At 47.3% G+C, this 11,308-nt stretch overlaps 1 protein-coding gene across 2 annotated transcripts in view; it reads left to right on the forward strand.

Annotated features, from left to right (window-relative positions):
• The window catches only part of KLHL18 (kelch like family member 18), a 53,943-nt gene that overhangs the window by 29,366 nt on the left and 13,269 nt on the right, over window positions 1-11,308 (forward strand). For both annotated transcript variants that reach the window (XM_007470269.1, XM_007470268.1), the window contains exons 2-5: window positions 795-925; window positions 4,053-4,193; window positions 8,608-8,806; window positions 11,018-11,178. In XM_007470269.1, coding sequence (XP_007470331.1) covers window positions 795-925; window positions 4,053-4,193; window positions 8,608-8,806; window positions 11,018-11,178 — 632 coding nt within the window. The remainder of the gene's footprint in view (window positions 1-794; window positions 926-4,052; window positions 4,194-8,607; window positions 8,807-11,017; window positions 11,179-11,308) is intronic.

Raw genomic sequence — 11,308 nt, forward strand, 5'->3', positions numbered from 1 at the left:
GTTTATGTGTCTTGGAGCTATAAATGGCAAAGTTAAAGGGAGTATCCTTTTGGCAGATAGTTGGAAAGCACTTTACGGAACTCCCCAGGCTAAGGATGTGTTCCTGAGCATTTGGTACAAGTTAGAGAGAGAGTCTGCCTCTGTCCACATGAGCCCTGTGGGCCATGCAGAGCACTGGCCAGTCCACAGCCCCAGTCCTTCCAGCTGCTGCTGCCAGGGTCATGTTCCTTAGAGGACTCTGGGCTCCTTGTGGTCTACCACAGCCTGGTTGGTGCCCAGGGACCCCCTGACATCTGTGCCCACAATGCCTCCTCTGTCCTTGATCCCCACATGCACCCCCTATTCAAGCTTGGTCTTGTTTCTCCTCATCTCTTCCTGTCACTGTCTGTTTACTCTTCTGGAGGAGCCTACTGTTAGGTGCTTCAGCGTTCTTGGCCAGTTTGTCTCTTCCATCTGCCATCTAATAAAATTGGAATCAGGATAAAGTGTTCGAGAAATCAGGTCTTTGAGTTGGTGGGGGGAGTTTGGAGGGGTGCAGTGAAGATTGCCATATAAATAAAGACTTTTAACCATTTTAATGCCTTATAAAAATGTGTTGTCTGCATTCTCCTACTATAACCGTGTATGTTGAGTTTAAAATACTTCAAGGTCTCCATGAAAAGCCTCAGCTATCACGTACTGGGATGCCTTCAGTACCACTCCAGTGGGCAGAGAGTTGAGCTGTGGAAGGGGCAGGGTGGGTTTTTGTACTTGCATTCCTCAATATCTGTCTTTGTATTTTACTTTGCCCGCAGATTGGGGACCACAAATTCAGTGCTCACCGGATCGTCTTAGCAGCCTCAATCCCGTATTTCCACGCTATGTTTACAAATGACATGATGGAGTGCAAGCAGGATGAGATTGTAATGCAAGGAATGGACCCAAGGTACTAAATTCCTCCATCAGGTTTCACAACCTGCTTTCTAGGTGCAGTTTCAGCCTTGTGTTTGGTGCCCTTTGAGGGCCTTCCAGCAGGACCCAGTATCTAGCACAGCTCCACACACATAGTAGGTGACCAGTAAACAAGCTAGAACCTCAGCCAGTGGCCTGAGACAGGGTTAAAATAAGGAGAGTTTTGATGTGTTTTAACTCAATGAGAGTAACATGTCTCATAGGAACTAGAGTCCAAGATATGTTTTTAAAACTAGGACTGGGTACAAAGTTGGTGGTATATTATTCTCTTCACTTTTCTGTGCTAGCCTTTTTAGCTGGCAGACTGGTCTTTCAAATAAGTGTCTTCATTCATTACCCTTCCCATTAGTCCAGAACAGTGTTGTCCACTGTTGTCCAACTTCCTGCCTCGATGGAGATGTTCTGTTTGTCCTCTCCAAATTGGTAGCCACTAACACATGTAGCCGTTGAGCACTTGAAATGTGACTAGTGGGACTGAGGGACTGAATTTTAAATATTATTTAATTTTAATTCATTTAAATTTAATTTTAGGGGAATTCCCTGGCCGTCCAGTGGTTAGGACTCCATGCTTTCACTGCCAAGGGCCTGGGTTCAATCCCTGGTCAGAGAACTAAGATCCCGTAAGCCACGCAGTGTGGCCAATAAATAAATAATACATAATAATAAATTTAGTTTTAATTAGCCACGTGTGTCTACTGGCTGTTAATGGGATGACGCAGGTCGAGAAGGTAGCAGAAATCATGGTTATTTGATGGGTGAGAAAACTGAAGGCTGGGATTTCCCTGGTGGAGCAGTGGTTAAGAATCTGCCTGCCAATGCAGGGGACACGGGTTTGAGCCCTGGTCTGGGACGATCCCACATGCTGCAGAGCAACTAAGCCCGTACACCACATCTACTGAGCCTGCACTCTAGAGCCCGCAAGCCACAACTGCTGAGCTCGCATGCCACAACTGCTGAAACCCATGCGCTCTAGGGCCCATGCTCCGCAACAAGAGAAACCACGGCAATGAGAAGCCCGCGTGCCACAACGAAGAGTAATCCCCACATGCTGCAACTAGAAAAAGCCTACATGCAGCAAGGAAGACCCAATGCAGCAAAAAAAAAATAAATAAGTAAAATTTAAAAAAGAAGAAAACTGAAGTCCAAGGAGGTCAAGCCCAGAGTTTATCCCATCTAAACATCTTTCAGTGTCCCAGAAAGCCCTCCATAACGGAATCATTGGCTCCAAATGTCAGTAGTGCTGAGGTTGAGAAATTCTGCCCTAGATGAATTTTAGGGTCAGGAGGCAGTACTATAAACCCTGAAATTGCATCATTTACGCATTTACTTAAAGTTATCCTTACATCTAGACCCTTTTTACAGAAATACTTTCCTGACTTCTGTATGAAGCCTTTATATAAACATATTCCACATTATGCCTCTTGGGGCCTTGAAAGGAAAAAGCCATATTTATATGACTTAAAAGATTTTACTGCAAGTCTGTGAACTGAGGCTGTGTGTTTATAACCTAGGCTACATCCAAGGGTCCACTGTGCACCTACTATGTACCTGGCATTGTTCTGGGGTCTGGGCATGCAGCAGCAAACAGGACACGCAAGATGATTCTTGTTGGGAGAGAGACAATAAATAAACCAGTGACTCCAAAATATTAGCCAGTAAGCTGTCATTTGTTGCCTAACGTCTTAATCTCCCCGTGGTGAAAACTTGAAGGAAAGGAGCTAGGAAACTGTATGGTACCTTCCAGTTGATTGAAGGTGATTTGCTCCAGTACATGGAGAGGATCTGTATACCCGCTGCAAGGGTGCAATCTCAGGCCAGCTACTTGTAATGAAAGACATAGAAGTGTGTCTATATCCAAGGGCAGTTGTACACTCTGATCTCTGAGGTCTGTGTCTGACAGAGCCATGCTAATCACCATGCACCGTCCAAGTGCTTCATTTAACAGATAGACTGAGCACCTGTGATCTGTGCTGCTGTAGGTACTGAGGTGTAGCAGAGGAAACAGAAAGCACCTCTTATTATTCCAACTTGCTAGTAGTGGCGATCTGGCAGTAAACGAATACATACATGATATCGCTGGGAAGTGAAAGTGATGTGAAAAAAGTAAAGCAGAATAAAGGCTAGCGAGTGATGGTGAGGGTCTGTGCTATTTCAGGGTGATCAGGAAAGCCCTCTGTGATGAGGTGATATTTGAGCCAAGACCTTAGTTGGAGTGAGGGAGCAAGACATCTGGGGGAGGAGCCATTCAAACAGAGGGAGTAGCCAGTGCAAAGGCCCTGAAGTGAGAGTGTGTTTAGCATATTGGAATAGAGTGAGGGGGAAAGAGGGGAAGGGGATGAGGTCAGAGAGATGGAAAGGGGCCAGACCACATACAGCCTTATAGACAGAATTTGGATTTCATTCTTGGTGTGAATTGGAAGGCAGAAAAAAATGTTGGAAACCTCAGGCTGGAAACTTATCTCAAAGAAATAATCCAAAAATTTATTTATAATAGCTATTATGCTTACCAATAAAGGAAATAAATTATAGCACATTTACATGTTGGATTACTGTATAGCAGCCGTTGAAAAATGTCAAACATGGGGAGTTCCCTGGCGATCTAGTGGTTAGGACTCAGCGTTCCCACTGCCATGGCCCACGTTCAATCCCCAGTCGGGGAGAACTGAGATCCCACAAACCGCGTGGCATGGCCAAAAAAAAAAAGAAAGTTGAACATGAAGTCAGTGTAGAAACATGGGAAAGGGCTTCGTAAGTATTACATGATTATATCCATACAACTTAAGCATGCAGGCAAATAGGAAATGAAAATTAATCTAGAAAAATGACTACAGTTGACTCAGTAGTGAGATTCTGGGTCATTGCTTTGTCTTTTCAGAACCTTCTATAATAAAATCATTTGGGCAGTAAAGACAACCTAAGAAGTAGAATGATAGCTATGGTGAAGTAATTATTCCATTCAGGTAGATTCTCAAAGGGCATGGGCTAAATGTATTTGAGAGCGGGGCCCATCCGTTCCTCAGGTAACAATGTCAGTTTACTTAGGGCCTGAGTATCCTGTGGGCCGAACACCATCTCTGAAGAGCATCTTTCCTCTCCTGTAGCGCCCTGGAAGCTCTGATCAACTTTGCCTACAACGGTCACCTTGCCATTGACCAGCAAAACGTCCAGTCGTTGCTGATGGGGGCGAGTTTCTTGCAGCTGCAGAGCATCAAAGACGCCTGCTGCACATTCCTCCGAGAACGGTGAGGTGATGTGATGGGCCTGGCCTGTGTTGGGGAGCAGACCGTTTCATTTCTGGAATCCCCTGCCAGTTTGCTGAGTCTTTGGGGGCATGGAGAGTCTCATGAAGGGAGTGAGATGGGAAGATAACTGCGGAAATGACCTTTCTTGAAATCAATATCAAGCAGTACCCAGTTCTTTGGGATGAACCTTTCAGGAACATGATTTTTGGAGCCTTGCCTGCACTCTCCCTTGGTCTGACATGCACCTCTTCTTCTGGTCTTCTCTGTCCAATCTAACCAGCCACCACCAGATTTATTCAGTGTTCCCTAACTGTTCCATAGCTGTCTCCCTCTTTGTTTAGATCCTTCTCCCTCCTTGAATTTCTTGGCCTTCCTTTTTCCTTCTGCTTTGCAAGAGCCCACCCAAATTTCACCTCCTGGAATTCTCTGTCCCCTTCAGTCCCCTGGGAGCAATCATTATATGCTCCTTTAGAGTAAGGACCATGGATTATACCCCTACCTATGTCCAGTACTTGGCCGTGACCTTTTGAGGACTGAGCAGATAAGAAGGCTCTTCCTCCCCCTCAAGAGGCAGAGCTCTTAGTCACAAGGTAAAAGCCGCCTTTAGAGGCTTGGGGGTGAGGATTAGTGCTGGGCTACACACAGGCAGGAGAAACCAGAACAGTGCCCCTCTGTGGTCTCTCCAAAGCCTGGCTCCACCTGATCTCCTCTGATCACAAGGCCCCTGGCCTGAAGACCAGCATTCCTCTGCCTCAGACCTGGCCCCCTGAACCTCATCCCCTCTTAGAGCCAACCTCTCCCTCCCCCATTTCTGTCCCACCAGCTCAACTCACTTAGCAGCTCTGTGGACCCTGCCTGAGGTCCACATCCTGCCTATGTGGTGCTCACGGGCATCAGTGAACACTGCTGTGTGTGCAGATGGCCTTAACGACCGTGGTAATGATGCTAACACTCAGGGGCACTCTGTGCTGGTTTCGTTGGGAGGTAGGTGGTCCTGTTCGGGTTTTGCAGCTGGAGACCACGTAGTGAGTACAGCCCCAGAGCCTGGCTTGACCTGCCCTAGGATGCCTTCTGGGTCAGCCTAGAGAGCTGCGTGTGCTGGGGTGTAGGGCACACACTGTCTGTCCTACTCATTTGCAAGCTTAAGGACACAGACTGGACTTGGTTCATCTCTGTATTCCCACAGAATTTGGAGAATGACTAAGTAAGGCCCTGTGGAAAGGATGAAGTTGGCCATTCTCACAAGGGGTCAACAGCTCCACCTAGGGGCTTTTGAGTTCCTCACTGTCAACACTGGATCCAGGCTCTATTATAAAGTAGTGTCAAGTAAAAGATGCTTAGAAAAGTGATTTTTAGACCAGTGCAGTTTTTACATGCACCAGTGATATATTAGGAAAAGGTACTTTAAGCACAAAGCCTGATGTTTTGAGTGTGTCCTTGACATTTTTCTGTTCAGCACTGGGAGCCCCCTTCTGAAGCCTAAACTCACACCTTATTCCTGTTTTATTCTCTGCCACACGCCCCAGAGGTTTGGCCTTTCTGTTTTCTTTTCAATAGCTACCATCACTGCCTGTGTTCCTGGGGGTGGTTCTCCCTGAGCCTGGCTGCAGAGTGTGATGGAGTCTCCCAGCTGCCCCCTTCCTGTGTGTTCTTGAAGACAAGCATGTGGGCCCTTAGTTTCAAGGTTGATTACTAAAGACTTGAGGGAAACCATCCTGAGCAGTTGTGAAAAGGACAGGGCATGACTGAGCACAGAAAAGCTGCAAAGCCATCAGAGCTCTTAGAGCAGTAGTTCCTGAGGCCATTTTGCCTGTTAGATATTCAGCCTGCTGATTTTTTTTTTTTTCCCATGAGGTTGGGGTTGATTTTTTTTCCGTGGCTCCTTTTCCAGCCTTCAGATGAATGGACCTCCTTGTTTTTAGGTGAGGATTGGAGGTGTGTATTTTCCAAAATTCTTCTCTCAGAACTGGATCAGAACATCAGATGCATCAATGAACCAAGCCAATAACTTGTTTAATTCAAGTCACTGCTTCCTACCTCCGATAAAGCATTACATCTTATCATGGTCAAGCTATGTCAGCAAGGAAGGAGGTTGTGAAGTGGCTGTTGACAGATATGGGTCTCTATCTGCCCTTTGGGTTATTGTCCCTCTTCCTCCTTCTCCTGAATGGTCCCCTCTCCTGCATGGCAGCTCTCCCTCCTTTTTCCCCACCAGTTGGCTTACAGACAGGCTCCCCATATCCTACCCTCTTAGATGTGAAAGCCCACTTCAGTGGAAAGTGTGTTTTGTGCTCAATTATTCCAAGCCAGTCAAAGACAACCAAAGGTGAGACGCAGGAATCCTAACCTGGGAGGGAAAGGATGGAAATGTGTGCCAGTCAGCAAAGTGGATTATCCTTTCCCGTGTCTTTGGACTCTATCCAGTTCCTTGTCCGTGGTATTTGAACCCTCCTCTTGACTTGATGTCAGAGTGGTGGGAATGAGTGAAGCACATGCTGTAGAGGCCCAGGGAGGGTCTGTCCTTGTATCTGATCTGCCATACGTGCTTTTAACAAGTCTCAACCAGGAGAAAGGCTAACATTACTTAACAGATGACTGAGCTGACATTCTGACCCTGAGTCCCGTATTTCTCCTTGGGCCATGCTGCTTGCCCAGGGGTGCTCAATGCTTATGTTTCCTTGGCCTTTGGAAATGGCCTAGGTTTCCAAAGCAATGGACAGAGCCAGTTTAGGCTGGAATGAAACAACAGCTATGCAGAATTTAGACTAGTCATAAAGCCAGGCTCCTGAGATGCTCTGCCCTTTCAGTCCCTGACAGGTCTGCTACTGGCAGTGGGCAATTGTGAATATTGATTAAGTATAGCTTACTGTAACCCTTAAATCAATATGGGGGAGAGGGGGAAGAGAAAGTGTTCTCACAAAGAAGAGTAAACCTGGGCAATTTTAATCTAATATGTACCATCTCCCATCACAAGATTGTCAGTCACAAAATCAAAATAAGAGAAGCCATATCCCCCATGGTCCACTGCCGTCACCAAGATTTTGGAACCACATTGGGCTCATTTGGAATTTTCTCAGGTGTAATAGTAGTAAGAAAAACAAACATAATATAAATTAAACCAGAAGCTAACTTCATACCAAGCACCATGTCGGATGCGTTTCCTACATTCCTGCGTAGCTGTTGTCATCACCTTTTTCTAGGCAAGGCTATTACTGACATTTGAGGAGCCTAAGGAATCCACCCAAGTTGCCCAGTGTGGCAGGGTCAGAATTTACCCTGGGTTTCCCTGGCCCTGATGAGTGCAGGTCTGTCTCGGGACTGTGGGAATGTGCACAAAAGGCCAGAGTTCAATCTCAGCACCACCACTTGCTTGTAGAGGGTCGATGAGCACATTTCTTAGTTTCTCCGAGCCTCAGTTTTCCACCTAAAAATGAGAGCAATTACTATTGTGGAGTGTTGTTTAAAAGATCCTGGAGAATGTGTCTAGAAACCCTGGCAAAGTACTTGACTCACTGATGGTGCCATATAAGTGACAGCTGCCACTGTTGACTGAACAGTCAGGTCCATAGAGCCTCTTTTTGTTTTTAAAAAAAAAAGGAAAGAAAGAAGTGTAAGGGTCCTGATATTAAAGAAGTCATCTCTCCATGTGGTTTAAACTCTCATTCTACACCTTCAGGGCCTTCCCGGTGACCAGAGGCGGACATTCAATCAAGAATGTCAACCACTGAAAGAATGCAAAGTTTTCCAGTATGTGCTCTATTCTTCTCTCCTAAGAGCTGCTTCCCAGGACTTCCCAGGGAGCTCACTCCACATAGACACACGGAGCACTAGGCCCAAGAGGCAGGCTCCTTTGAGGATAATCTGCCGTGGTTTTTTTTTGTTTTTTTTTTGTTTTGCAGCGTTGGGTCTTCGTTGCTGCACGCAGGCTTTCTCTAGTTGCGGCAAGCAGGGGCTACTCTTCATTGTGGTGTGCGGACTTCTCATTGTGGTGGCTTCTCTTGTTGAGGAGCACGGGCTCTAGCCGTGTGGGCTTCAATAGTTGTGGCGCGTGGGCTTCAGTAGTTGTGGCTTGCGGGCTGTAGAGTGCAGACTCAGTAGTTGTGGCGCACGGGCTTAGCTGCTCTGCGGCATGTGGGATCTTCCCGGACCAGGGCTTGAACCCATGTCCCCTGCGTTGGCAGGCGGATTCTTAACCACTGCGCCACCAGGAAAGCCCCTGCCTTATTTTTATACCTTTACAAGTTGAGTCCCAGAGAAGCTCACCTGATGTCACACAGGGGGTTTCCACTAAAGCTGAGGACAGAGCTTGTTTTATTTTTCCATTCTGTAACTCTACCCAGAACCAACTTGAGAATGATCAAAGATAACATTCTTCCTCTAACTTTTTTCTTTTTATCTTCTCTTATGCCAAAAGGCTTCACCCCAAAAACTGCCTGGGTGTACGCCAGTTTGCTGAGACCATGATGTGTGCCGTGCTATACGACGCGGCCAACAGCTTCATCCACCAGCACTTTGTGGAGGTGTCCATGTCGGAAGAGTTCCTGGCCCTGCCCCTGGAAGACGTGCTTGAGCTGGTGTCTCGGGATGAGCTGAATGTGAAATCAGAGGAGCAGGTCTGTAGAGCAGTCCAGAGGTGACATGAGGGCTGCTGCTCTTTCTAACCTTTGTTTTCTATTTTACTTTTTTCAAAATGTAGATCATGGTGTGTGTGCAGCTGTTGTTTATTATGGGTTTGCTTTATCATACTGTATGCATTTTTCATGAAAACTTTTTATACATTTTAGTGTCTAAATAATATTCAGCTGATTTTTATCAACCCTGTGACCCTCATTCTTCAATGTTCAGGTTATTTCCAAAATTTACTATTAGAAATAATGTTTCTGTGAACCAGAAATGAGCATAGATAACTTTCTGAAAGAGTCTTACTCTAAAGGAGAGTAGAGCGTGGGGGCAGTTGCTGGGGGCGGGGGGCGGACATGAAGTCAAGAGGCTTTTGTTTTTTTTAAGATGAGAGAAATTACAGTACAGTTGGACTGCTGATGGGAATTTTCTGGAAGAGAGGGAAGAATTGGTAATGTAGGAGAAAAGGGAGAATGGTGTCCTGGGGTAAGTGAGCAGAGACAGAGTGTAGGGCACGGGGTGTGTGGTTGAGAGGAGCTTAGGCTGTTCACATCCACGGCCACAAGAGGGAGAAGGAGAGCACGTGCCCAGCACAGGGGGAGGATGGGTGGGAAGGGAGATGCTAGGAGTTTTTATTCACACTCTCTTCTTGTTTGTTTCTGTGTTCTCAGCTGAGAGTGAGGATGAGGGAGGAATGTTAGATGTGTGAGGAGAGATGAAAAGGTAAGAACCAGTCCTCTAGGAAAGGGGGAGAGTAAATGGATGAAGCTCGGGAAATGGAGAGGGCTGGACAGGAAGCAGGGCCAGATAAGATTTTCAGCCACAAGTTCAATATGACCTGGTCAGCCCTGTTGTGTGTTTTCTGTCAGCTGCATATACTGGTGCAGGGTAGGGGGTGAATTGGATATAAAGAGCTGGACTTCACCAGGGTACAGATTTTTTTCCAGGTAAGTGTGATTAAGAGAGAGAGGAGACTAGCATGGGAATAATGACCCTTGGGATCCGTGTCAGGTGAGAGAAAGGTGAGGAAATAGGCTTCAGGGGACCTGAGAGGGAGCCATGCCCAAGGCTAAGTGGAGTTGGTTGCATGGAAGAGGAGGTGAAGCTATTGGCAAGGTGAGGTGTGGGTGATCACAGGGTCCTCTGAGGACAAAGAAGACATCTTCTTGGAGTGGTTAAGAAAAGATTAAATGAGAGTGTAGGGTGTTAGTAGCCGGAGAGGAGTGAAGGACATCCTTTCTGTTCAACAAAAGTGTGGTGCAAGGTGTCTTAAGAGGACAGTGAGTCAATGTTTCTTTGAGCAGAGTGTAACGAGGGCTGGGTGGTGAAGGGCGTCGGATGTGGGGGGAATTGGACCTGGCCCTGCAGGCACCCAGAGCACCACTGCGGCAAGGCCTCTGCTCATCTGGTCAGTTGGTCATGAATCCTGGCCTGTCATGAAGCTGTGCCTCGGCAGAAGGAGACCCAGGCTCCAGGAGGCAAGCCGTTGGGATGTTAGTCCCAACTCAGCTCATTTCCTTAATGTCTGAAGAATCTTCACCTCTCCGTATTAGTGACCGTTAGAAAAGTGAACTCTGAGCTCAGCAGTGTGGGCCCTGAGATTTGTAGGAAAGAACCCCATCCCAAGAGCAAGGGGTTCTGTCCCTGGCTCTTCCACTAGGTAACATGACCCAGGGCAACTCACATCTATTGCAGTGATGCATTCTACAAGGGCTGTGGGGCTTTAGAGGGAGATATCCTTGTGACCACAGCCATTAGGGAAGCCTCCTTGGAGAACACGGATCTGGATCCAGGCCTTAAAAGAAATGGGAATGGGTTTAGATGGAAAGGAAGAGATGGGGGCATTCGAGGTAAAGGGGACAGCTGGCCTGGCTAGTGAAGAGGAGCACTGCAGGAGCAGTGGGAGGGAAGGTCAACAGCACTTTGTTACAGTACAGGAAGGAAGAAGGAAGCTTTTACAGGTTTTCGTTAGGAAGTCATAATGAAAGCCAGGAAGGTGTTGCCGTAACCTAGGCTTGCCTTTCAAGAGAGTGGACTGCATCAGGTAGCTGGGGACGTGGAGAGAAAACAGTGGATTCAGGAGACAAGTAGGAGGAAAGATTGGTGGGCCCAGTGTAGAGCAGAGGGTTTGAGATTGGGGGGTACAGCGGTGTGGCCTCTGGGTGGAGAGTTGCCGCCAGAGCTTCCCCTCTCTATTGTGGCAGGTCTTTGAGGCCGTGTTGGCCTGGGTCAGATACGACCGGGAGCAGAGGGGACCCTGCCTGCCTGAGCTGCTGTCCAATATCCGCCTGCCCCTCTGCCGGCCCCAGTTCCTGTCAGACCGAGTGCAGCAGGATGACCTGGTGCGTTGCTGCCACAAATGCAGGTGAGCAGAGGTGGGCCTGCACGAGGATGATGCCAAGGGTCTGGACGGAGAAGAGAACTTGGCCACTTAGCTCGGGGGAGGAAGGATTTGGAGTGGTCATTCTTTTTTTTTTTTTTTTGCGGTAGGGGGG

This window comes from Lipotes vexillifer, unplaced genomic scaffold, assembly GCF_000442215.2.
Source record: "Lipotes vexillifer unplaced genomic scaffold, Lipotes_vexillifer_v1.1 scaffold942, whole genome shotgun sequence".
In the NCBI taxonomy this organism is placed as follows: domain Eukaryota; kingdom Metazoa; phylum Chordata; class Mammalia; order Artiodactyla; family Lipotidae; genus Lipotes; species Lipotes vexillifer.